The sequence below is a fragment of the Sciurus vulgaris genome, assembly GCF_902686455.1.
Source record: "Sciurus vulgaris genome assembly, chromosome: 7".
NCBI classification, from domain to species: Eukaryota; Metazoa; Chordata; class Mammalia; order Rodentia; family Sciuridae; genus Sciurus; species Sciurus vulgaris.
In genome coordinates this window covers 149006555-149033998 of record NC_136467.1, presented here as the reverse complement: position 1 = coordinate 149033998, position 27444 = coordinate 149006555, and the positions used below count along the sequence as shown (strand labels likewise).

The following is a 27444-nucleotide window of genomic DNA, read 5'->3' as shown; positions in this document are numbered from 1 at the left end:
ATGGGTGCATGGAAAAGCAATAGGGAGGTTGACTTCGGCTGACGAATGAAGACATGAGCCTTATTGTGTGAGGAGGTCCCTGTTACTGGAGATGTACAAGCGACAGCTGGATAACCACTTGGAGAAGTTTTGGAAGGTTAATCTCACATTGGTAGGGCATTAGAAGAGATGCTCTTTCTGCTTCTTCCAAGTGCTCAAGACTGTGATTCTGAACTGATCACTTAACTGTTAGTCTCTAGTGCAGTATGTTATGTAAGTAGGGAAACACACCTCACCTGAGGTTGCGGGAAGAACTGACATCAAGCAAGCAGCAAAATCCTAAGGTGTGTTAGTGAGGCCACTTGTCCTGGGACTACGTGTAGAATGTGTCCACTCCCTCTTGACAGAGGACCCATAGGGCGGCTCTCAGGCTCTGGCAGTGGATTTTCCCCAAGGAGCTGGGGATCGAACCCAGGGCCTCTCACGTGCTCAGTAAGCACTCCAGCACTGGGCTGTACACCCAGAAAGACCCATTTGCTGATAAGAAAGTCCAGTTCCCAGAGGAGAGTTACCTGCATCCCAGCCTTTTTAGCTTAGCCTTAGTCCTGTCACGAGGTAAATAAATCCAAGTACCCAGCTGGGTTGAAGGAAGGGAATTGTTTATGATTTTAAAAAAAATGGAAATATGGAATATAAAATTCCCAAAAAAAGTCAGTGGTGCTGCATAATACATTTTTTGTTTTTCTTAGGAGAAAGGAGTTATATGGACACTTCGTGTTTAAGCTGAAGGCAGATTATACTATAGGATCCATCACATCTTTTTTTTTTTTTAAATTGGTATTTATTTTTTAGTTGTAGATGAACACAAGACTTTTATTTATTTATTTTTATGGGGTGCTAAGGCTCAAACCCTGTGCTTCACACATGCTAGGCAAGTGCTGTACCACCAAGCTACAACCCCAATCCTCCTTCACATCTTCTTAACTTAAAAACCACTCATGCTACTTTTCTTTCAGCCTTGGCCACATGGAAAATAAATTTATGTGCTGTATGACTCCACAAAAAAGATGAATAATGTCTGTTTCACTCTACTACCTCATCTACATTTATGACTACAGGACCAATGCGATCCTACAACATGTACAATCAGAAAAATGAGAAATTCTCCATTTATGTATGATATATCAAAATGCATAAATGTAATATACTGTCATGTATAACTAATTGGAACAAATTAAATTTTTTTAAAAAATGATTAATAAGACTGTAATACAACCACTTCTCATCTTAGGGAGGCGAACAGAGTTACATGGGCTCACACCATGTTGTTTACTTTTACCATTCTTTCAACCAAATGTAAGTGTGCATTCACAGGTTCAGATGCTGCATAATCTAGTCCTTTTGTAGAAGAATGAAAAAATTTAAAATAGCAAATGTCCCAAGATTTTTGAGAAAGTCAACAGCAGCTTCTTCTCCAGGAGAAAAAATCCCTCCTTTCATCCAAAAATGTGAATTTACACTTGGAAAAATGTGTATTTGTAAAGAAACTCCGATGGTTTATTCAGATGTGAAATCAATCTTCATGTCTTTTATGCTTCTTCGTCACATCAAAGGGTTAGCTACAAAACTGGACTTGTGTTTCTGTCCTGTGAATGTGTTATAAAATGAGCCAGGATTTTGAGATATATGTAACAAAACATCTTTTGCTATTCAAATTACAACAAATATTTGGAATTTGCTGCTGTAGTCTTGTATGTGTTTATCATACATTGCAGTGGCCAAAACTGGAAGGCATTTTGAAAAAACCCTGAAGTCATCCATTCTTGCCATTTATTTAGTCTTGTCAGAACAAAAGGCAAAGAATTCACAAATACCACAACTTAAGCACCTGTTTTCAAATTAAAATCAGCCTTCAGCTCCCACAATAATTTCTTGATAATTAAGCAATTTGCAACAGAAGACCTAGGTCAGTTGCTTTTTTTTTTTAATCTCCTGGAGAAGTCAGCAGTTAATGGCATCCTAAGGGCTTCTATGTTGACTCTGAAAGCTGGAACAAACAAAAAACAGGCTTTTCCAGACCACAGAGGTAACCTGTAGAAAGACATCCACTTTTCAGCAGGGATGGTGGCTGATGGAAGGAGAAGCACCCCTGCTCTGGGAAACAAGTAGAAGCACCTGCCACATCTCCAGTTCAGAATTTTGTTTTGAGATGAATACAAAAAGCACCTAACTGTCATGAAAATGCTCTTCCTATGTGATGAGGATCCTCGCATGGTCCAGCAGATGCAATCAGCCTCCCAGGTCAACCTGCCTCAGACCCAGGGGCCAGATGGCCAGGTGGCTAGGGGGCACCTCACTCCATCTTCACTACTTTTCTTAGAGTTGTATTTTTAAGGAATTAAAGCTATTATGATCTCAGAGTATCTATTTCAATTTCAGGGCAAGGAATAAAAGAAAAAAATTATGTTACCTGTAAACATTATCTGTAATAAGTGTATTTGGGGGCTGGGAGTAGCTCAGTGGTAGAGTGTTTGCCTAGTATGCACAGGCTCTGAGTTCAATCTCCAGCACCTCAAAAAAAAAAAAAAAAAAAAAATACACAGGTATGTTTTTGAATTTTTGATGATCACTTAAAAACTGTTCCCCCCCCCCCCTTTTTAACCCTGTGCCTTGAACTTGAACTTGGTTAGCTGATGACCTCAGTGCCAATGAGCAGCTTGTGGTCCACATGCATCGGGTGTGAACTCCATCTGCCCAAGGAACATGGCAGCCAGTTCTTCTACCTGCCCATCATAAAGCACAGTGATGAGAGGTAATTTAACCCCCGGGTCTCTTAGAGGGCCTCTGATTAGCCCCCAGCCAGGGGGACCTGTCTTCCTGGTAAGCTGCTATGGTCTGCTTTGGGGAAGAGGAAAGGGGACTTCAAAAAAATGACCATTTGTGCTGTTGTTATTCAGAGTAGGTGAGGAAAGAAGTCTATTGATTAGGCTGAGTTGGATTTATGTCCATCTCCCCGTCTTTCCTCACTCCTAGGTTTCAGCCACAGCCTCTTGGACTCCTCGGTGCATGATTCTGTTCACCTAAACAGGGTCACACCGCAGAATGAAAGGATTTATCTGATCGTGAAGACCATCCGTCCAGCTCAGCCACCCGGCTGCTATGGAGTTAGGTATTACGGAAACGGATATGCAGCCAATATTTACAACAAACAGGTAGTAACAGACTTGTTCTGCTGTGTCCTCAGGTCCAAGTCTTTCCTTCTATCACAGTTGTGTTTGTGGTGTCCAATGCTGGTGTGAATACAGGGGCTCTGCAGAGTGTGACCACACTGGCCAGGTGAGAACTGATTCTCATTTGTCCGAGATCATGGGGGCATGAGGTCCGCAGAGGTAAATGTCATCCCCAGAAGGCTCTGCACCTTGACTGATAGGAAACCCGAAGTCCTGGCGGTGACGTTTCAATTGTCTGAAAAGTAGAAACACAGACATAAGAGGTTAATATCAGGTCCAGTCAGGTTGGTAACAAAAACCAGGACCAAATAAATCCTGTCCTCCCACTTTGCTGGGTCACCTCTGAATGTGTTGGCAAACTCTCCCTCCCTGGTGTCCCAGCTATCCCTGAAAGCCTGATTAAATCCCCCAGAGATCAAAGAAGTAGCAAGGGGAGAGGAAAACCACCACAGAAACTGTGTGCTGCATCCTGTGAGTCAGTCTTCAAATCACACCTGGATGTTTTTGTCCCTTAGAAGTGTAGACAAGGATTTTAAGTTTAGGGTTTTGTTTTCCCCCTGTTTTCAGAATATTGTGTATATACATAAAAACATACCTTGACTAATGCATTTACAGTGTGTAAAATATTGAATTTACATTGTTACACAGTTTAATCCAGCTTTTCTCTTCTACAAGAGTTTTACACAGAGTTTGAGAGGAGAATATCATTGAAAAATATATTTTATTCCTGTGGTGTAACCTATGAAATAGTCTCCAATATACCAAAGGTAAAATATATACTATTTAAGAAAAAAAAAAAATTTTTTTTTTCAATGCTGGGAATCCACCCCAAGGCCTGGTGCATGCTAACTAAGCAATCTCTCCATCACTGAGCTGCGTCCCCAGCCCTGCACTGCTTTTAAAAATATCAGTATAGGACTGACGGGGAATGTGTTCTCTCTCCGCACTTTTAAAGCATTTCCCACCAACTTTTGATGAAAACGTTCACATGAGTACTGTCGTTTCCTTCCTCTCCCTTCAGGCAACCGAGGAGATCGAGGACCGGGAAACGTGGCTCTCCTGGCGCCCGGAGTGGAAACGAGGGCACGTCGGATGGAGAGTCGTACATGAGAAGTACACCCGGGGTGTGCTGCAGGTGGAGAACATTCTGAGTCTTGAGCGGCTCCGGCAGGCACGTATCCAACGTCTGGACCCCGAGAGTGCGCTAGCCTTCACCCCAGCGGACAGAGAAGGATTTGTTTACCAACCCTCTCTCCCATCTGTCAGGGAAGGAGCACTCAAGTAGCACATTTCCTTCTTGAAAGGACTCTGACAAAGTGATGCCCAAAAGAAACATGTTGGCTGACTTTCTTTGAGTACTTCCACTGGCCAAGCACTGTCTGAGAAATTTAGATACTGTTTAGTCAGCTTTTTCATCACTGTGACCAAAATCCTGACAAGAACGATTTTACAGGAGGAGAATGTTTATTTGGGGGGACTCACGGTTTCAAAGGTCTCAGTCCATAGATGGCTGACTCCATTATGCTGGGCCCCAGGTGAAGCAGCAGCATATCATGGTGGAAAAGTGTGGAGGAGGAAAGCAGCTCTTGTTAACAGGGACAAAATGTCGATCCCAAAGGCACACCCCACTGACCCACCTCCTCCATCCACACCTAACCTGCCCATGTTTACCAACCATTTAATCCATTCAAGTGGTTTAATGCACTGATTAGCTTAAGGTTCTCATGACCCAATCATTTCACCTCTAAATTTTTTTTGCATTGTCTCACCACATGAGCTTTAGGGCTCACCTCATCTCTAAACCCATAACAGATACATTGTTTAATTGTCAAAGGTAAATACTGTTGTAATTCCCATTTTCAAATGAAGAAATCAAGTCTGAGAAAAGTTATCTACCTGGCCCCGGGTTTCACAGCTAGTTAGGAAAGGGTACCAAGTCAGATGTAAACCCAAGTGGCTGGATTCCCAAAGCCCACATGTTTCACCACATACTCCCACTCTCTCCCTGATGTTTAGACCCAGGTTAATTTTTGAGGTAACAGCTGGACATTCAAGCAAAAATAGTTCACTCAGTGTTAGAACTGTAAGACCAGATATATGTCCTCTGCTAACTGCACAGAAGCTAGTGGTTGATCTGGAAGTGTGTGTTGAGCAGCAGGACAAAGGAGACTGGCATCTGTCAGGACAGTCTTCCTTTAGTGGAGATCTAATTGCCACCTGAGTAAAACACACATAGCATAAAACGTCTTAAACAGTTTTTCAGGTGAAACATATAGCTGGGATGTCTCCTCGTTTCCTTGTGTTTTCTCTGCACACTCATCACTGTGTAAAAACATTTGCAGCAGAAATGTATCTTGCCCAGCATTTTTTCTGGTTTTGTCGTTAAAAAAAAAAAAAAAAAAAAAGTTTTCAATAAGCTGTGCATATCAAGAAAAAAGCGGACACAGTAAGATTCCAGTTTTATAAAGATGGATCTGTGCGCGTGTGTGTACAAGCAAAGTGACCTTTTCATCTATGTTTCTAAATCTTCTACAAATAAATATGTGTTCCTTTAATAATGAGGTGAGACGCTCATGAGTGTTACCTTTAAATTATCTGTTTACAGGCTGTCACCGTCAAAGAAGCACTTTCCACCAGAGCTCGGCACATCCGGAGGAGCCTCAGCACGCCGAATGTTCACAATGTAAGCTCGCCCCTGTGGGGACCTGCTTCCCACGTGACCTGCCTGTGGATTCTGGTGGGGGCCTCGGGGACACAAGGCTGGGGCTGGCACAGCGGGACTGGCACTCCCAGCACTGAAGCAGCCCCCAGAGTGCTGAGCCTTCTCCATACCAGGGAAGCAGGCAGCCAGAGAGCCAGGTTCAACGTGCAGTTGCTCGCTCAGTTCCTAGTCTTTCCTTTGACTGTTTCGATTATCTTCCTCAACCAATTCATCTAGAAAATTCAGCCGACAGAAATTGCTTCTGGCAGAGGGGGCACTGTTATGGGGAAAAAGGACAGATTAGTGCATGGACCACTTCAAAGCATTCCCTTCCCAGAAGCTGCAGAGTAGAAGTAAGAGCCTTCCCAGGAAAAGCACAGGATTATTTGCCTTCCCAGTCTCCACAACTGCCAGAAAATTCTTAAAAACATGGTGAACGTTGACAAACTTGTCATACAGTAGGTCACAGAGGAAGTCACAGCAGAGAGCAGTAATCTCTGTCATCCGAGTTGCCTGTGACCACAGTGCAGTCACTAGGACAGATAGTAGGACTCAGACAGCTGTAATGGAAGAAACTCTGTCCTGATGAATAATCAATCCGAGAAGAGATCATGACAGAAATTAGGAGGTATTTACAACTAAATGGTAATAAAAACATGCATATGTTGATACTTGTGGGATGCAGTTCAAGTGATACTTACATGGAAATGGTTAGCCCTGAATTTTCTGTTCTTCTCATTTATGCATCAAATACTAGACAGTAGAGAAAATGAAGTGAGAGTTACTATTAAGAAATATATAGTGCTTATGTTAAATTTTTTAAAAAGCTCAGCAAGGTAGTGTGCACCTATAGTCCCAGCTGCCCAGGAGGCCAAGGTGGAGATCCCTGAGCCCAAGAGTTCAGAACCAGTGACATTAAGACCCTATTTCAAAAAGGGGAAGGGAGGCAAAAACGGGCGGGGATGTATCTCAGTGAGGGAGTGGTGTGATTAGCATGCACCAAAAAAAAACAAAACAAACCAAAACACTTACTAAATAATCTAAATCTCTTTTACTTTTTTAAACTTAATCTAATCAAGACTCCAGGGTCTAGCTACTAACTTTCAGAGAGGAGAGAGGAAAATATTAAATACCACCACAGGAATTCAATTAGCAAAATCCAGACTAAGGGAAACTACAGGAAAAATGACCTAATTTTTTTAAACAAATTAAACTTAAATCTAATTAAATTGTTTTTAAAACAGATTAAACTCCAAAGAAATTCAGTTCTTCTTAAATTTTTTTTTCATTGTAGATGGACACAATATCCTTATTTTTATGTGGTACCAAGGATCAAACCCAGTAACTCGCAAGCCCTCTACCACTGAGCTACAGCCCCAGCTCAAATTCAATTTTAAGAAAAGGGAGAACTCGTAGATTTAAAGACACTGAAATATATCAGCCATTGCAGTGTATGAATTACTTTGATCCAGATTCAAAATAGGGCTGGGGAGATAGCTCAGATGGTAGAGTGCTTGGTTCGCAAGCCCAAAGCCCTGAGTTCGATCCCCAGTACCGCAAAAAAAAAAAAAAAAAAAAAAAAAAAAGATCTCTCCAGATTCAAAATAAACTAATTATGAAAATGTTCACGAGACATTTGAACATGACCGTATGTTTGATAGTATCTATAAATCCCCCAAGTTGTATAGATGTGATAATGTATTATGGTTATGGTTTTTTAAAAAGAGAGGGGAAGAGTTCCTTTTCTTTTATAGATTTGCAGAAAAGACAGGTGCAGTGGTGCACTCCTGTAATCCGAGGTTGAGGAAGGAGGATCACAAGTTCAAGGTTAACCTGGACAACTTAGAGGCCCCGTCTCAAAATAAAAAATGAAAAGGATTGGGGATATATCTCAGTGGTAGAGTACCCCTGGTTCAATCCCCAGTACCACACACATACACACACGTAAATTAACAATAATAATAATAATAATAATAAATTGAAAAGGGCTGGTAATGTAGCTCAGTAGTAAAGTGTCCCTGAGTTCAATCCCCAGTATTGTGAAAAATAAAAATAGAGAGATTCATAGACAAATAGTTATGGATATAATTTTTTTAAAGTCAGAAAAAGAAAACCAGAATACATTCAAGTAAGGAAGGAAATAAATGTTAGAGCAGAAAAACAATATATTCAAATAATATTAGAACAGACTTAAATGAAAAAAAATAAAGAATCAACAAAACTGAAAAGCAGGTTGTTTAAAAAGTCTGGTCAAATGGACTGGCTTTTTTAAAAAGATTGCTTGGAGAGGAAAAGAAAATATGAGAAAGGTAGAGGAAGGGGTAGGGGGTAGGAATGATAATGGAGTGAAGCAGACATGATCGCCTCATGTACATGTATGACTACATGACCAGTGTGATCCTACAATATATACAACCAGAAAAGTGAGAGATTACACTCCATTTATGTACAACCTATCAAAATATATAAAGCATTCTAGTGATATACATCTTATTAGAACAAATTAAAAAATTAAAATTAGAAAAATAAAACCAAAAAATTATTTTTAACTTAAAAAAAAATAGAAAATATGAGAAAAGATACAAATATTAGTAATGAGAAAATGGATTTTTTTTTTTTTTTTTGATCAGTATTGGAAATTGAACCCAGGGGTGTTCTGACACCAAACTACATTCCCAGCCCTTTTTATTTTTTATTTTGAGTAGGATCTCACTAAGTTGCCCAGGTTGGCCTCGAATTTACAATCCTTCTGTCTCAGCCTCCTGAGTAGCTGAGATTACAAGCATGCACCACCACACCTGGCTATGAGGTGTTTTCATCAGAGTTTTAATAGAAAGAGGTGAGAAAATATCCATCAACAGGGGAATGGAACAAAAAAGTTACTCGCACTCTGTAACACCACGTGTGGTAAGATAACACACGAGGTATAAAACTATGGAAAATTGGGGTGGCAGAGCACTTGTCTCCAATGGAGGAGGTCCTGGGTACCATCTCCAGCAGTGGGGGTGGGGGACTGCAGAGATACTGTTTATTGCTTTTTTTTTTTTTTTTTTTGCCTTTATTGTTCCTGGGAATTGAACCCAGGAGTACTGCACCACTGAGTTACATCCTTGGCCCTTTTTACTTTTTATCTTGAAAGAGGGTCTTACTAAGATGCTGAGGCTGTCCTTGAACTTGCAATCCTCCTCCCTCAGTTTCCTGAGTTGGCGGGATTACAGTTTTGTGCCACTGCACCCGGCTGCTATTTATTATCTGTCAGTATGTACACATGTAGTGACACAGCATATGTGTGGAAATAACTTTGTATTGAGTGTAGTCATTATTCCTGGAGAGGGAAATAAGAAGAGGGAGGTCATACTGTTATCACAGAAGACCAGGCTGGATGCAAACCTCACAGATCAGCTCTTTATTCAGAAATAAAGTTTCATGCAGGAACCACGTGACGCCGCTGGACCTGCTTTCCTGGTGGAAAATGAGCCACTGATCAAAGGAGGGGACTGGGCTTATGTAGGTTACACTGAGAGGTGACTGAATTAATGAGCGTGTCAGCTTGGGCACTCAGGGATTTGGAGTCTGTTTCACGGGGCACAATGGGAGGGAATCTGGGGTCTGGTCATTCTCTGGGATGTATCTTACTGAACCTGGGGTCAGTGGTTGGTATCTGGAAAGGATTGGTTTAGGGAAGGATGAATGCTTTGGCCTCTTCCAGAGACTGCCTTTCTAGGTTTGATGGACTCCTCCTCCCAGGGTTGTTTGATCACCAGGAAAGAATGTACTGGAAAGGATCAGTGCTCCCAGTGTGTGGCTTTCTTTCTCACTCCCCTTTTCCCCAAGTATCACTACTTTCGGGGTTTGTCATTTTCCATATATAACACATACAGCGTTCAGCACATCTGTGGGGTTACATTTCTTTATATAAAAAGACAATTTTAGCTGGGCATGGTGGGCATGCCTGTAATCTAGTGGCTCAGGACACTGAGGCAGGAGGATCACAAGTTCAAAGCCAGCCTCAGCAACTTAGCAAGGCCCTTTTAGCAACTTATCAAGACCTTGTCTCAAAATTTAAAAAGTACTGGGGAGATGAGCTCAGTGGGTTAAATGCCCCCCGGTACAATCCCTGTACTACCAAAAAAAAAAAAAAAAAAATATAGCCGGTTGTGGTGGCTAACACCTGTAATCCACCAACTCAGGAGCAGGAAGATCGCAAGTTCTAAGCCACCTCAAAAGCTTAGTGAGGCCTTGAGCAACATAGAGAGACCCTGTCTTGAAATGAAAAATAAAAAGGCTGGGGATGTGACCTCAGTGGTTAAGCGCCCCTGGGTTCAATCCCTGGTACCAAAAAATATATATATATATGTACATATTTTTTTTAATATATATATATATATGTGTATATCAAAATAGACAATTATGTTAAATATACAAACCACATTTATAAAAATCACTTACCTCTTACAGGTCTCTTCTAGTCGACCAGACCTTTCGGGCTTCGATGAAGATGACAAGGTGTGTACCCTGTGGGCATGGCTAGGTCATGAGCAGGATCCAAACTCTTGAGAACATAGCTGGCATTCATACTTTCTGATTATGTCCTCAAGAAGTTCAGATCAAGGGGCTGGAGTTGTGGCTCAGTGGTAGAGCACTTAGCTAGCTCGTGTGAGGCGCTGGGTTCGACTCTTAGCACCACATATAAATAAATGATAAAATAAAGGTCTACCAACATCTAAAAATAAAAAATAAAAAGTTCAGACCCTTCCTCAGAGGCAGCCCACTCCTAAGAAGTTGAAATGGGTGAAGTAAGGCCAAACAATACGTAGTTTTTCTCCCGTAGCACACCGCTTACCCAGCACCTTGAGTCTCAGGTATGCATCAAGTCATTACACCACCTGCTTTGTCCGGTTCAGTCCTGGCTTGTGCTGCTACCCAGGCGGAATTATTAATGGAACCATTTTACTATCAAGTGTGTTTGGATTGTCCTTGCATTATTCATCACCACAGATGTAGGCCAGATAGATACAAGGGGCTAGGAGGGAAGAAGGTGAACAGGATCACAGAGGGGCTCAAAAGTGGAGGGTACCACCATGTTTGTACTGGTTGTTAAGTCTTGAGGAAATACAATAAAGTTAACAGTTTTTCCTCTGGGTATACACTGGGTGTGACAGTATTTGTTATATTGAGCACTTTTATCTATGCTTGAAATAAATAAAATAAAAGCACATAACTGCCATTAAACATAGAAGAAACTCAAATCTAGGCTTCTTTCTCCTATTGGAGTGACTTAATCACTGTTAACCCATATTTTTACCTTGTAGAGTTGGCCAGAGAACCAGTTAGACATGTCTGACTATAGCTCCAGTTATCAAGATGTGGCATGCTACGGAACTTTGCCCAGGGATTCTCCTCGAAGGAACAAGGAAGGTCGTGGTCACATGGTTTTGTAGTGATATTTCTTTTTAATTACTTAGAAACGTATAAACAGTCTTTCATGGGTATCACATAACGAGGTACGAAGGTTTAATTCTCCGTTAGCTAGAAGAGCCAAAGTGTATTCTTGGACTGAAGCCATCTGTTCTCTTACTCGATTTCCATTTTTGCTTTCCATCCAACATATCCCAATAATAATAGTAGTATGCCTGTGTATATTGTGTATCACTTTATATTTTCCAGATCTTTTTTTTTTTTTTTTTTTTGGTGGTACTGGGGATTGACCCTGGTTAGGCAAGCTGTGTACCACTGAGCTACATTCCCAAGTGATTCTTACCTTTTTTTTTTCTTTCTCTTTTGTTTTATTTTATTTATTTTTTAGTACTTGGGATTGATTCCAGGGTGCATAACCACTGAGCCATATCCCCAGCCCTTTTTATTTTTGTGTTGTTGTTGTTTTTTGTTTTTTGGTGCTGGGGATTGAACCCAGGGCCTTGTGCTGCGAGGCAAGCACTCTACCACTGAGCTATCTCCCCAGCCCCCTTTTTATTTTTTGAAACAGGATCTCAGTAAGTTGCTTAAGGCCTCACTAAGTTGTTGAGGCTGGTTTGAACTTGTTGATCCTCCGCCTCAGCCTCCCAAGTCGCTTGGATTATAGGCATGTGCCACCGTGCCTGGTTATTCTTTTCATTTCTTTTTATTTTGAGATAGGGTCTCACTCAGTTGCCCAGGATGGCCTCAAATTTGCAATTTTACTACCTCAGCCTCTCAAGTAGCTGGGCTTATTGGCAAATGCCACCACACATGGCTTCTAACTTATTTTTCAAGACATCATGTCCTGACTGGAAGTTAGTTTTGGGGACCTTCACAAGTCTCATTATTCTCTATGAAAAGAACAGGCACCTCTGTCATGTTTTGTACCTTAAAGAATTGTGTATGTGTGTTACCTAGGGATTGAACCACAGAACTACATCCCAGCCCTTTTTGATTTTTTATTTTGAGATAGGGTCTTGCTAAGTTGCTAGGCTGGCCTCAGTCTTATGATCCTCCTGCCTCAGCTCCGAATAGCTGAGGTTACCAGTGTGCAACCACCTGTGTCTGAATTCAAGGAGTTTTTTGTTTTTATTTTATTCTCTGTGTGTGTATATATATATATGTACGTATATATATTATATGTGTATATATATATACACCTATATATTTGTATGTACATATATGTATGTATGTATTTTGACAGAGCTGGGCTCAAACCTTGGAACTTCACACATTCTAGGCAAGTGTTCCACCACTGAACTACATTCCCAGCTAAAAGAGTTTTTGAGAGCATGTGATTGGGCCAGGCACAGTGGCACGTGCCTCTAATCCTTGAGAGGTCTTAGCAACTTAGAGAGACCCTGTTTCAAAATAAAATTAAGGGCTGGGGATATAGCTCAGTTGGTAGAGTGCTTGCCTTGCAAGCACAAGGCCCTGGGTTCAATCCCCAGCACTGCAAAAAAATAAAAAGGAAGTGCTGGGAACGTGTGTAGCTCAATAGCAGAACACTTACCTAGCATCCTTGAGTCCCTGGATTCGGTCCCCAGCACTGCAAAAGAGGAAGGTGAATTGTGACTGAGTCCTAAAGTTCAAAAACGATTCCAGAAGTCAGTTTGGTCAGTGGTAACATTATTACCTACACATTTAGTTCTCCCAGTGCCTTGAAGAGGACAGTGTTCTTTGGGAATGTCAATCATTGGTTACCTTATGCTTTGTATTTTGCTAAGTGTGATTGTACTAAGAATTGGGAAGAAAAAAAAGAAGGGGGAAAGAGACCAGACGAGGCGAGACATGAGAACAAGCAGGAAAGAATCATCTTAGTCCTGTGGAGCTGGGTAGCCTGAGGCAGAAAGTGACTGGCAGTTCACATTCGCTGAGCACACTCATTCATTGAGCATATGGACTGAACCTCTGTTTGCTCTCTTAAAATGTAACCATGGAAATAAGATATATAAAAAATAAAACAGTCCGTGTGAAAGTGCAAAAGTGCGTGTGCAGATGACAAGGGCCCTGAGGACTCAGATGGGTCACCTGAGCCGAAATTGTTCTGCTCAGTGGTACTTACGGGGTCATGGGAAGACAGCAGAGCGTTTGTTTCTGATTTCTCTCACACTGACCAGCTCTGTGATTTTCCAGATTTCTCTCTTTTCTTGCTGACGTCCGTCTTAGCACTTAACCCAGTAGTTGTGTATCCCTTTCATCACCGACCCAGATGGTCCTGGGGCGAGGTTTCTACCTCCTCCCTGGGCGCCTGTGGAGCGCGCTCTGTGCCTGCAAACTCCTGCCGTTTTGTCTCTGCAGGTTGTGCTTGGAGAATCCTCATGCCTTAACAGTGAGCCCCTTTAAAGCGTTCTCTCCTCAACCACCAAAGTTTTTCAAGCCCCTGATGCCTGTAAAAGAGGAGCATAAAAAAGGACAGCTCTTGAAGCAAGACCCTCTCTAAGCCAAGAGGTAAACGCTTGACTTGTCTGCACTGTGCAAAACAGAATGGTGTCGCCCTGCCTCCGGGGCAACGGCAGTGTTGCGTTCACCTTCCGATGCTGCATGTGGACACACGTGGGTTGTGACTCCTCCGTGGGGCCGTTCTTAGGTACCTCTTTCTCGAGCACACAGGGCTGTGGTAGGATTTTTTTTTTTTCAATTGTTAATTGTTGTGGTTTTACTTTGTGTGTTTCCACGTAATTTTTATCTTTCCAGTGAGAAAGAGATGTCCCCTAGGTCTTTGGAAAATATTAAAGGCTTTTTACTTATTTCTGTTTTTAATCAAACTAATGGTGCTCTCTGCCACCGAATCTGTGATGGTCCTATCAGATTTCACCAGTGGTTAAACTCTGCAGAATCGGCCGCTGCGTTACTCGACTTTGTAATGTTGGCAGTTCTTTTCTAACGTGCACGTACTCACTATGTACCTCGCTGTCGCCGTCCTTTGTGTGTGATGCGTCTGTGTGTCTTAACCTTTGCAGAGGCATGCCTCCATCTCAGGACTTATACCCTGGCTGCATTGTCCCCCCTGGAAGCAATGGCAGCAGCATGCCCGTAGACCACCATAGCAACGTGAGAAGAAGATTGTAAGTTCTGGAACCATTTCTGTCCTATTGCCTGGTGGGTGGTTGGAAAGCCCTTTCACAGACCATCCGCTGAAAGCTTGAGAAGGAATTAAAGACGTGATGAATCTTTGTTTTTAAGTGATCCTTGGTATGAAGTTTTGCATATTGTGGAACATGACCTATTCTTTTTCTACGTTTTCCTTCTATTTTATTTGTTTATTTTTGCTTTGGATAAGTTTGCTTTTTAAAATGGGAGAAAGACAGCTATGATGATTCTGGTCTTAAAAAAAAAAAAAAAAGTTAATAGAGATCACTTTAATTAAAATTGAAATCTTTCTAATGTGCCTGTACGTATTGCCCAGATCCTGAAGTTAATCTACCTAGAGGAATTGCATTTACTTGGAGTAAGTAACCGTGCATTTAGCTGTGGGTGTGTTTGGAGGCTTTTTTGTGTCGCCGGAGCTACCGCCCAAGGTGATTCTGTAGTTCTGTAGCTGCCGCTCTGCCATCCATCATTCCATAAGCATGGCCATCTCTCTTGCACAAGTAGCCTTCGTTCTTTAGCTGGCAGAATGTGGTCCAACCCTGTCGTTCCCAGCCTTGCTTTCAAGGTGGCTTACCTATGTTTACCACAGGTAGGTTGAAACTCTTACTACGAACCTCACTTCCCAGCCGCTGATTTTAAAATGATGCATTTGAGAGAATTTTTGAAATGGTGTTCCACCAGACACTTCAGATTCTAAATCATATACCCCAATTAAAAATATTTGTAAATCCATGTATTCTGAAGTCTGGAAAGAATTCTCTAGTTCTGTGTCTCCGCTTCCACTCTCCGTGGCTTCGCAGGCTTGAGAAGAGTAAAGCCAGCTTGGGGCGGGTGGAGGCTGTGAGGTTTATGGCTGCATGGAATCTGCTTTGCCAGGTAGAGTTGGCAGGGGCGGGGGGTCTCCTGTCCCAGCTATTCTGCTTCAGATCCATTCCAAAGCCTCATCAGTGTGAGATCCTTTAATAGTTCCAAAATTCGCTGCTGACGCACGCTGCAAAAGCTAACCCCAGCTTGACTTGGGCATGCAGTGGGCCACTGTCTGCCTGCTGGGATCTTAGGAAATGACTTCCTCATTCCTCACATAAGGAAAGGAGAAATGCACCTTTCCCCTTCGTTTCTGTGTCCCTGTTCCCCTCCTCTGTCCCTCTATCCCAAAGACCCTATCCGAATTCCTGAAGGAGAAAGGGGCACATAGCATAGCTGCTCCTTCGTGTCTGTGAATTTTAATGAACTGTCGAGCCACTTTCCTGGTTACCCCCAGCCCAGTTAATAAGGGCTAAAAGGGCCAAGTGGTGATGCTGTTTCCCCTTAGCTTCTCTGACTCCCTGATTGGACTTTTATTGGCATCTCATCACTGGCATGCCCAGACACAAAAGTGAAACCTATTGTGACAATCTGTTTTGGAACAGTACCATCGAGTGACTGTTGGATGAACCTTTGGAGCTGCCCAAGAGGCAGCTTTGCTGTTTATTAAACTTGGCTCAGTTATGTTCCTCTCTTTGTTTTAAATATCTTTTTAAAAAACCCATTTCAGCTAGGACAGTGTAGGATAGAAGCAGATTCTCCTGAACCAGGAAATCTCAAGCAGCAGTAATTCTGTGACCAAATGCACCCCGCAGTGCACCACTTGAGGTCGGATGGGGCCATTTTGCTGCCGGGTTCTGACTGAGAGCTACTCTAGTCTCATCTCTGAGGTTCCTGCCTGTTTTGTTACCAATTGTAGTTTTCCAGGATATTTTGATAGAGCTTAAATATGTTACTTGTTTGATCAGAGGCTTTAGTTTCTCTTTGGGAAGCTTTGATTTTATTCCTCCTCTTATAAACTGTTTTCTTTCTTTGATCCTAATTACTTTCTTTTCTCTTCTACTCTTAAAAAATCAGAGTGAATCAAGGTTCAGACTTATGGAGGAAATTTGCAGTTGTTCTTGAAAAGTGCTATCAAAACACTGTTATTTTTTTTTCAACCCACTGAATTACCATAATAATTTCTGTAATTACAGAAAATTTAATAAAAATATAGTATATATTGCTGTGCTTCACATTTAAAGCCAGACCTTGTTGTCTCATCAGTGTGGGAAGATATACAGGTGTACTTCCTGTCTTGTATAAATTAAGATAAAGATAGCAATCTAGTAACTGTACGACCCCTCTCTGAGGTCCTGCAGGAACAAGATGGGGTTTATTTCTTTCATTTATAAGAAGAAACAAAGGTCTAGAATTATTGAGGCAACTTGCCAAGGTCTACAGCTAATGAGCATGTAAGACAAAGAGCCCCTCATCCTTCAGCAAGATTGGGTCGACTGCATTGATTCCACATGCTTCCCAGAGTGCAGTTTGCTAGCCAGGCGCCCAGCCCACAGTACCATGGACAGAAGTCCTGGGAGCCCTTGGCAGATAGAATCCTGGAAACAGACTGTCTCTGGTGGCTGGCACAGACTTGATTGTAGTGGGAGTGGAAGTTGCATTCACTGAGTGAGACTCATTGCAGAGAATCACTGTTTTAATGTGGGTTTTGATCCCTTTTTAAAATCAAGGTGTTTTGTCTATAGGTAAATATCAGCTGCGTAAGTTAAATCGCAAAAATCAAATCACGAAGACTGTAGCTATAGAGAAGCTTGAGAACTTGACTCCATGCTCCACTTTTAGGTAGGGTTTTAATCCTTTTTGCCCTTAAAACACTGTAGGAAGGTGCTTAGTTTAGAGTCCTGTAAGATACAGTGATAAATGAGTCTTTGGTATGAAGAGTCTATTTAACCAGACTCCTTCAACATTCATTTTAAGCTAATTAAGTCCTCTTATTTTTTCTTTCCTTGAAGGTAATAATTCAATAACCTTTCAGTCTCCTTTAGATGTTAGAAAGTGTTTAATCTTTACTCAGTTTTCTTTTCCTGGAATAAGTTGTCCCTGCTCCTTTAACTTGTCCCTGTGGGCATTGGGGCACTTTCCCTCCCTAAGTGTGTAACTGCATACTGTTTCCTATTTGAACTTAAATCTCTTAGGGTTTTGTAGATTCTTTGGTTTTACTAAGATCATGCAGATCCTTTAGGAAAAAGTTCTCACCTTTGTGAGTTTGATAGATTTATACCTATTTCTACTTGTTAAACTCATGGTTGCATATTTCATCCAGCAGAATTGTATTTTAGGATAACGAGCTTTTCCTAGGTCTTGAGAAGAAATAACCTTCAGGCATAAAAAGGGACCCAGTTAACTCTCATCTCCAAATTGGTTTTTCTTTGCAACAGATAACTTTTTAGTAATTAATTGCATCAGGTACTTTAGGGCTTGGAGGATTATGTTCCTGTGCCAGCTGAGATTAAAGGTGATAAAAGATCCAAACACTTGGAATTCATTTTTGAGTTTAAACACGACAAGTAGAGAATCTAGAAAATACAGACAAAGCCTACTGAGTCAGATGATTCCATCCAGTCTTTGACCATTTGTCAGTGTTCCCACTAAATAATTCTCCATCCTACTCACGGTAACAGTGCTATTTAATTTAGAAAGCCACTAAAGGTAAGATGCTGAGAGGTTAGTGTTGCCAAGATTTTTTGGTTTTGCTGATTCAGGAACTTATGACTGCTGTTTTGGTATTTGCCTTTTAATAGCCAAGGAATTAAGACTACTGATTCCTTTAACTCATTTATATTCAAAAATTTTTTTTGGTTTGGTGCTAGAGATTTGCACTTAGGACCTTGCACGTGCTAAGCACATGCCTCTACCCTAAGCTGCACCCCCTCTACCACTAAGCTACACCCCCAACCCTTGCACACATTTTAAATACTGTCATGAAAGCTTAATGAGGGCTGAGGGTGTAGAGCACTTGCCAAGCATGTGTGCAGCCCTGGGTTCAATCCCCAGCACCTCAAAAGAGTAAAGTAAAATAAAATAAGAATGAATAAATAAAAACTAAATTATTTTTTAAAACAGAGGACATTGAAGAGTACTAAACTATTTTTGAGGTGTCTAGCATCTTGTGTGATACAAAAGAAAATATTGCCATGAAATTCAACAGATAATTTACACTCGTTTGTGAACTACCTGCACAGTGCCATGATCTTTCTCATACATTCTTAGATGATCTCTCTCTCTCTCTCTCTCTCTCTCTCTCTCTCTCTCTCGACCTTTCTCTTAAAATGCAGCCTTACTGATTAAAGCTGATGTTTGGTTATAGGTTTTTACAGTCACCTTGTTGTTACAGAGAGACTTCTTTTTTTCTCTTTTTTAGTCCTGGAGATTGAACCCAGGTACACTTAACCACTGAGCCACATCCCCAGTCCATTTTATTTTTCTTTTTGAGGCAGGGCCTCACCAAGTTGCTCAAGGTCTCCCTAAGTGGCTGAGGCTGGCCTTGAGCTTACAGACCTGCCTTGGCCTCCTCAGTTGCTGGGATTTTAGGATTATACCACCACACTTGGCAGATAGACATTTAAAATACCTTGTTAAACCAGATGACCAGTGTAAAAAAGCTACCTTTTTCCAGGTTTCTAAGTTCTGTTTTGAATGAAGTTTTCACCCATCCAAGCAGAGTTCAGGCGAGCACCAAAATTGTCACTCCCTGAAGGTGGGAACGGGCCTCTTTTCTCACCATTAGTGTTCCCAAATCTCCAGGACAGTGACACACAGAGTGGGTGCTCAGTGAATATTTCTTGAATGAAAAGCACTATTTGTAGCATCATCAATTGCTTATGAGGTTAATCAAAAAGGACTAGATAGTATATTAGTTCATTTGACTATGAAATAACAATGTGTTTTACAACATTTTCAGTCAACTTAAAAGAAATTATGCACCTCCCCAAATGAAAAGTCGTTCATGTGGAGAGAGACTGGGGGGATGATGACACCCACTTTTCCATATTTCAAAAAAAAATCTTCATTAAAACCACTTAATGAAGGAGATTTTCATTTAAACCTCCATATCTACCCTCCTCATTTTCTAGCCCAATATCCATGCTTCTCAATGATCCTAGAAAACAGTAATTGGTTGATGTTAGTGTTTTAGGATATTATAAGATATAATGTAATACTGCATGTTTTTGCTGTTGGAGCCTCTATTTTACTGCCCTCTCTCCCTATAAAATAGCTCAGAGTCTCCCAAACAACCTTAGCCACCTGTACCTGGCTTCTCAAGGTAAGATGATAAGGCCAAAGGAAGGAGAGGTCTTTCTCTCTCTAACTTTCTTTCTGCTGGTTTAATGAGAAAGAGGAAACATCACAGGTGCTACTAATCACGAGTAGCTAATTAAAAGTCCACTGCCCCTCAGTCCCATCCCTTAACCCAGGGAAGGAAAGTTTTCTAATTAGCATTGGGTGAGTGGAGAAATAAATGGCTTCATATTAGGTGACCATTGGTTTAAGTGACAAGATTTGACCAAACTTGGAAAGAAGGAAGAAAATATAAAACAACTGAAAACTTTCATAGTACTTAAAGCTGGTATCACTGCTACAGTGCTGTAAGAGTGAACTGTTGACTTTCATTTCTGTAGGACTCGGAGGAGGAGGAAAGCGAGCTGGAAGCCATGAGCAGGCAGCTGATGAATTCACAGCCTTATGTACCTGTGGAGTTCGCTGACTTCAGTGTCTACAACGCCAGCTTGGAGAACAGGGAATGGTTTTCTTCTAAAGGAGATCTGCCAAACTCACGGGTCTCAGAGAAAGAAGTGTCCCGTAGCCCTACCACCAGCAGTATTACCAGTGGCTACTTTTCCCACAGTGCCTCTAATGCCACCCTGTCAGACATGGTGGTCCCTACCAGTGACAGCTCAGATCAGCTAGCCGTTCAGACGAAGGACCCAGACTCCAGTGAACATTCTGCACTGTCCCTTGTGCATGATTCCAGACTATCCTCGAACAAAGAATTGCCAGAAGGAGAAAGAGGCGTGGGAAAGGATAAGCTAAGCCTGGTGCCACTCAAGGAAAACAGTGCCTTAGCCACAGCGAGCCCATCATCCCAGAGCACCCCCGAGAAAAACTCCAAGATGCTGTGTAGGACTGGTTCGTGTTCAGAGCCAGACGCCTGCCCCAGAAAAAACGGCCAAGCAGCCAAGGAGTTCTGCCTGAGGGAGGTGACAGTGGAACACACCACAAACGTCCTCGAGGATCATTCTTTCACAGAGTTCATGGGTGCCTCCGATGGAAGAGATTTTGATGGTTTGACAGATTCTTCTGCTGGAGAGGCTTCCAGTAGGAGGAACCTACCAAATAAAACAGACAGTAGGAGTGTCCCAGGTGGGCCACAGGACACTGGCCAGCTGAATCCCAAGTTAGAGAATGACCAGGTAATAAATTCCAGAGGCGGCCTTTTGGGTTCTGTGCTGTTGGTGAGCAGCGCTGATTGCATACAGATCCCCAGAGGCCCTTCACTGCAGTGAGGGGCAGGAAAGAGTCAAAGAGTCATTCTGTTTTTTGTTTTGTTTTGTTTTGTTTTAATTTTTATTTAGTTGAAGGAATTCTTTTTTTTTTTTTTTTTTTTTAGTTGCCAGTGGATCTTTTATTTATTTATTTATTTATGTATTTATGTATTTATTTATTTATTTATATGTGGTACTGAGAATCGAACCCAGGGCCTCACACATGCCAGGCAAATACTCTACCACTGAGCCACAACTCCAGCCCCTCATTCTGTTATTTCCAACAGGGAAGATGCCCTCTGGGGAGCAAGCTCTCAACCTGTCCAGCTCCCTCTCGGTAGCAAAGCAGGTCTGCTTTGAGAACCAGAGTGGAACCAGGAAATACACAGGACCAGTGGATTTTTTTTTTTTAAACTATCATATGGGTTGGTGTTAAATTAAGCATCCAGATGGATAAGGATCAATTAATCTCATATTCTTTCCCTGAGATGTTGCAGTATTGGCTCTTCCAAAGTCATCTGGTAGCATCTACCCTATTTCATAAAATCTGTGATTCCTTGGATTATTATATGATCCCTTATTTTATATATCATGAAGAAAGAAAAAACAGCCAGGTGTTGTGGTGCACACCTGTAATTCCCACTACCTGGGATACTAAATCAGGAAAATCACAAGTTTGAGGCCAGCCTGAGCAGTTTGTCTCAAAATAAAATGACAAGGGCCAGGGATGTAGCTCAGTGGTAGAGTAACTGTCTAACATGTTCAAGGCCCTGGATCTCCAGTATCACAAAATAATGACTATATCAGCAATTGCAAGACACCCCAACTTCAGAGATGTTACAATGGAAAGGGAAAGAGAAGCAGCGAAGAGTTGATAAAATAGTCATCTGGTACAGGTGAGATGGCGCCTGTGAGGAAATGGAGGAGGACTGCCTGAGCAATTGAGGTGTGGGCTTTGGATGTTACCTAGACTGTTTATGATATTGTTTAGTTCTCGCCTGGGAACAAAATAGATGTTTACTAAGGAGAGCACAGCACATTACCTACATTAGAGACATTAATTACCTACATTAGCTCAGCCTTCCAGTGTGGTGTTCCCAAGTACTACCATTTCTTCCCATTCACATATCTTTGGGGGTGGGGGTGGGGCACTGGAGGTTGAAGGGGGTGCTTTACCACTGAGCTACATCCCCAACCCTTTTTTATTTTGAGACCAGATCTTGCTGAGTTACCAAGGAGCTTGCTAAGTTGCTGAGGCTGGTCTCAAATGTGTGATCCTCCTGCTTTGGCCTCCCAAGTCACTGGGATTATAGGTGTGTGCCACCATGCCCGGTTTATTCACTTAACATCTTTGGCCCCATACCCACGTGAGCCACAGAAGAGCCCTGTGACACAGCCGCCCACACCGCAGAAGCTTTGGGAGAAGGTGCTACTCATGCCCTCGGCCCTCCCTGAGGAAGTTGCTGATTCAGAGTGGCGGCTTTTCTCCCCACAGTCTTTCCCCCGCTTTCTATACCAGCCCCTGACCCTTCAGTGTGTGGTCTTTTACCCATAAATAAGCTGCCAAAAACAAAATGGTGATCTTTTACCATAAGAGAAAGCCTTCTTTCCGCCCTACAAGAGTCACAGGGCTATGGATCAGTGGCAGAGCTTGTGCTTAACGTGCGCAGGACCCCGGGTTGGATCCCCAGCTCCAAAAGAGAAGAACAGAGTCGCTCCTTGCATTTCATGCATTTGCTGAAAAGTCCTCCACTTCCTGCACACTGACCTTGAAGCAGGATCAGCCTGGATGACCTTTGTATTCAGAAGGCCAGGTCAAAGCCTCTTTCACCCCAGAGTTAGGTTTTCTCCTCAAACTGATATGTGCGACACACTCATTAGGGGATGATGGGGTTAGGAGCCTCTTAAAAATTCAAATCCCAGGAGTCCCTTAGCCCCCAGATCTTGCTTCCCAGGAGATGGAGCAGGTCATGTGAGTGGAGGTCAGGAGTCGGGTCTGCACTGTGAGCCACGGGGCCCTACAGCAGGAGGGAGGGCCCACAGCACCCTCGTGCTTGTTGCCTGGATTCTTTAGAACCTGACAAACAGGAAAAGTCTTGCTTTCAAAAGGTCCTAGAATAGCAAGTGGCAGAAAGCTTGCTTGGAATGTGCAAGGCCCTAGATTTCACTCCTGTCATTAGTAATAAAAAGTTGAATCTGCAAAAATGTTGGTTGCCTCAGAATAATGGGAGGCTGGAGACTCTTCTCCCCTAGGAATTTTGCCCTAGCATGCGGGTTATGTTGCTCGTGGTGGTCTTGCTGCTGTTTGCAGAGGTGGAGACTAAACGCAAGGCCTCGGTGCGCCAAGCGAGTGCTCTAGCCCTGAGCTGCACCTCCAGCCCCTATACTGGTTTCAGTAAATTGTTTGGAAAGTTTTAATGTTTGTTTGAAAACTTTTCTGTACTAAAATTTGACTTTAGTTCTAACCCTGAATTGACTTAGAAACAGATCAGAGACAACTTTTTTTTAAAACTGTAACTTTGTCACTGACTTTGCTTTGCCTCAGAGTAAACCTTGAGGTTTGGGTTCTGCCTTGCATGGTATGAATTCCAGAAGTGAGTTCCATAGGAAATCCAACCCAGCGGGTCCCTTTAGGAGGAGCCTCTTCAAGAGTGGGCCCTGTAGGGAGGTAGACAGGTGGGGACAAGGAACCTGGACTCACCAGCCTCTGCATTCCAGGGCGGCGGGGCACGGTGAGAGGCAGCCAGTGCGTCCTTTGCTGGCCCCGGCTTGGCGGCTCTGCTCACCTGGTGGTCGTGGAAAGCACCAGCCCATCTTAAGACACGCTGACGCTCGGCCGACCTCAGACCAGCGCGGGGACCCTCAGCTTTCCCCTCTCCAGCAGAAGCAGCAGCACTGTGGCCCTCGGTGAATCGTAGCCTCTGCTCTTCCCAGAAAGCGAGAGAGCTGAACTCCTGGATTAACTAAGTGACAGTATTTGTGTTTGCACTTCCTGCACATCCCACTGTGTAGAAACCTCTACAGATTCGAACAAACTATATTCTTGTACAGTTTTAATCAGTTCCTAATGTAGAACCTGGAGTCAAGCTCTGATGTGGTTTTTTTTTTTATAAATAATATATATTATGTATATGAAATGTGTATCTATAGTATGTCCGTTCAGAGACAGACAAGGCTGCACATTAAAATGCAGATAAAGGTGATTTGTAGAAAATAAAAAGGTACTGGACTTTGTTACAAAGCAACTTGGGCAATCGCTTCTCCATGAGCAGATGAAAAATATTTTATTGCCTAAGAATGAGGTTGCAAATCCCTCTTTACAGAAAAGGTTGCAGATTGCTGTTCTTTATAACCAAAGAACTTACATGGGACAGAACGTCTTTGCTGTCCCCTCTCGTTTTGTGTGAGCGTATATGTCTGATTGCAAGTTTGGTGCCATATTTCCCTTGGCTACCAAGCCATGTGCTGCCCTTCTCTGTCCTCTGTTTCACAAGCACACTGAGGAATCTCACAGCTATATTCCTTGGTCTTCCACCAGTCTGACGCCTGCTGACTTGACATATGATAACCTTGACAAGGCCTGGGGCCCTGCTGCAGCCCAGCTTCCTGTACAGTGGCCAGTGGTCGGGCCAGCCAGACAGGCGGGCAGTAGCGAGCAGTGTGGCTAAGCGAACCAAGGCTGCACCGCGAGTCGGGGCAGGTGCTGGGGAAGGGTGTTGATTTGGGGTTCTGTGGGTTTGTTTGGGATTGGTAGATTTCATTGTGGTGTGGTTTTGCTGCTGTTGTTTTGTTCGATTCTGAAAAATGCTGAAGAGATGGACTGAGCTATATATGTCACCGGTTCACGTGACACCTTGTTTGCAGGAGACAACTGAATATGGACGACCCTGCTGTCCTGTCCTCATTTGTAAAATTCTCCTACAAATGGAGATGTTGTACAATATGTGTGTGGAGAGTTTTACAGAAGTACCCTGTGTCCCTGTGCGGGAGCTGCCAACACCTGGGTCGGCCACCTGCGGCCCATGTGGTGAGAGGAGGCATTAGAGCGGGCGAGCCCACTATACCTTCCCCTGCAAGTTCGTAGCTTTGGGAAGGGAGTGAGACACGGAGACTTTATTGAAAAGCTGCTGTTCATGATTTTTGTGTATAGTGAGCTGACTGTAGTATTTCACTATTGTCTGTTTAAAAAGAAGAAAAACTGTAATTTATATCCCCTTTCGACTTTATTGTATTTAATTGGTACAGATTTGTTGTGTGTGTTTTAGAATACAAACTGTCTAATTCAGATTTTAAAACATCAGTGGTTGGTCTTTGATGATCCTGCCTGTAGTTTCTGATTCACTTTGCCAGGTTTGCACGTGAGTATTCGCACTCACCTGGAGTGGCGCTTACCGGATACTGGTCACTGCTCCAGCATTTGAAATCTACTGTCACTTAATCTGAGAGCAACGGATGCCACAGGTGCTGTTGGTCAGTGCCGCTTAGACAGAGCTGGGCATCTTCAGAGGGCAGGAGATGGTGAGTGTCACACCTGCCCTGCTGACCAGCATCTGGTGTGGTGGGAGGGGTCCTGGAGCAGGTGGGACGTGGTGTTACCATGTCCGCTGATGCTTAGGCAAATCCTTAGAGCAAGTAGCAGGGCCCCCCACACAATTGTGAATTGGTGGCTAAAGATCGCTTCCTGGAGGGTTTTGTTAAAAACGGTATTATTACAGAACATTTTCACAAAAATCTCAGCTGTTCACGAGAGCCTTTCTGAAGTTACTGAGAGTTAGAGCTATACAGACTTCCCAGAGGAAATAGAGAGGGGGAGAAAAACCCAGAACTTACTTGGATTTTATAATCTAGAGTCACTGAGAGAGAAACAGCTATTTAATATTGGAGTTAGCGGTAGTAACTGAACAAACAGTTCAAGACAAAAATGAAAAAATCTACCGGGCTTAGTGGTGCACATCTGTAAATCTCAGCAATTCTGGAGGCCGAGGCAGGAGGATCACAGGTTCTAGACCACCCTCAGGAACTTAGCCAGGCCTGAGCAACTTAGCAAGACCCTGTCTCAAAATAAAAAGGAGAGCTGGGGAGATAGCTCAGTTGGTAGACTGCTTGCCTTACAAGCACGAGGCCCTGGATTGGATTCCCAGTACCACAAAAAAAAAAAAAGGAAAAAAAAATTATAAAATAAAGAGGACTGGGGATGTGTCTCAGTGGTAAAGTGCCTCTGGGTTCAATTCCTGGTAACCCCCCCCCCCCCAAAAAAAAAAAAAAACAAAAAAACAAATGACATTTGGACACACATTTTCTCATAACAAATATAACTTGTGTTTCTATGGCACTGACTTGTGAGAAGAAAACTTTGTAACTTCAGGGTTAGGTAAGGGCAAGACAGTGTCTTCTACTAAATTATACTGCCCCAGCCAATGTTACTTTTTAAGTTACAATACTGGAGCTTTGGAACAGCCCTGGAAGAAAAATAGACAACTAATTACATGATTAAGCTTTACTTAAAAAGTAAAGCTTCCTGGTTATGCCATGAAAAAGAGTCTTGAAAGAAGGTGTAATTGAATGAGAGTCCTGCTCTCTTCTTTCTGGACCAAGAGCTGACAGGAAGGGAGCATGCTGCTGGCACAGCCACGTAGAAGCTTGGTGCTCAGCCTTGAACTCCTACAGTGACAGCAGCGCAAGAGCTTTCCTGAGCCCACCTCCCAAGCTAAAAGCAAGAACGGAAAGCCTGTCTGGAATGTGGAATGCAGTGGTGTGTCTGGGGTCTTCTATCCTAGAAGCAAGGCTCCAAGGCCAGCAGCTTCCCCCCTGACATCCTGGAGGGACCTGCAGCCTCTCATCGGTGGGGCAGCAGCACCTAGACAGCACCCTGGAAAGGCGAGAAGGCACAGAAGGTGAGCTCTGCGCTTCAGAGAGCAGGAGCAAGAGCTGAGGGGAGCGAAAGCAAATCCCAAGTCTAGGTGTAACCAGCTGGTTTTTGGGGGTGGGTAATCAAGGATTGAACCCAGGGGTGCTTAACCACTGAGCCATATCCCCAGCCCTTTTTTATATTTTATTTTGAAACAAGGTCTTGCTAAGTTGCTTAGGGTCTCACTGAGTTGCTGAGGTTGACATTGCATTTGTGGTCCTCCTGCCTCAGCCTCCCCAGCTGCTGGGATTGCAGGTGTGAACCACCATGCCTGGCCCCACTTGCCTTGTCTCTAATCTCTGCTGACAGAAAGAGAGAAGCACAGATTTGAGTGCCACTCAATGCTCATTGCTTCCTAGACACAGTGTGTAGAGTGGAAATAAAATGTCTTGGTCTTCCTCTTTCCAATGTTCTGGGACTTGCTTCTGTATTGTGCTTCCTGTCTGGAAGGCTCCAGGGTGCCTGCCTGCACACTGCTTTCACACTGAGAAGACTAGCTCAAGAGGATGTTCCCGGCGTCTCAAGCCCTGTCATCTCAACCATGAATCATGTGCAAAGAAACAGGTAAGCATGGTAGAGCAATGAATGTGGTACAAAGAAACAGGTAAGTTTTTAAATTGACGTCTCTGGAAGAAGAAGAGATCAACTTGGAGAGAGAAAAAGGTTCAATTTGATTTTAACAAAGTCTGAGCCAACTTGACCCTTTCACAACATCTAAAATGCTTTGAA

General features: G+C 42.9%; 1 protein-coding gene across 1 annotated transcript in view; it reads left to right on the top strand.

The window, feature by feature from the left end:
* The window catches only part of KIF13A (kinesin family member 13A), a 183814-nt gene extending 158707 nt beyond the window's left edge, over positions 1-25107 (top strand). The window contains 23 exon segments of the mRNA XM_079147086.1: positions 2670-2696; positions 2699-2725; positions 2728-2784; positions 2787-2791; positions 3013-3031; positions 3034-3110; positions 3112-3147; positions 3149-3166; positions 3168-3191; positions 3885-3899; positions 3905-3976; positions 4231-4259; positions 4261-4313; positions 4316-4380; positions 5815-5892; positions 10369-10418; positions 11225-11342; positions 13682-13772; positions 13775-13818; positions 14332-14416; positions 14419-14435; positions 19944-20735; positions 23526-25107. Of these exon segments, the coding sequence (XP_079003212.1) occupies positions 2670-2696; positions 2699-2725; positions 2728-2784; positions 2787-2791; positions 3013-3031; positions 3034-3110; positions 3112-3147; positions 3149-3166; positions 3168-3191; positions 3885-3899; positions 3905-3976; positions 4231-4259; positions 4261-4313; positions 4316-4380; positions 5815-5892; positions 10369-10418; positions 11225-11342; positions 13682-13772; positions 13775-13818; positions 14332-14416; positions 14419-14435; positions 19944-20735; positions 23526-23543 (1817 nt within the window). The 3' untranslated portion in view covers positions 23544-25107.
* Positions 25108-27444: the final 2337 nt, after the last annotated feature.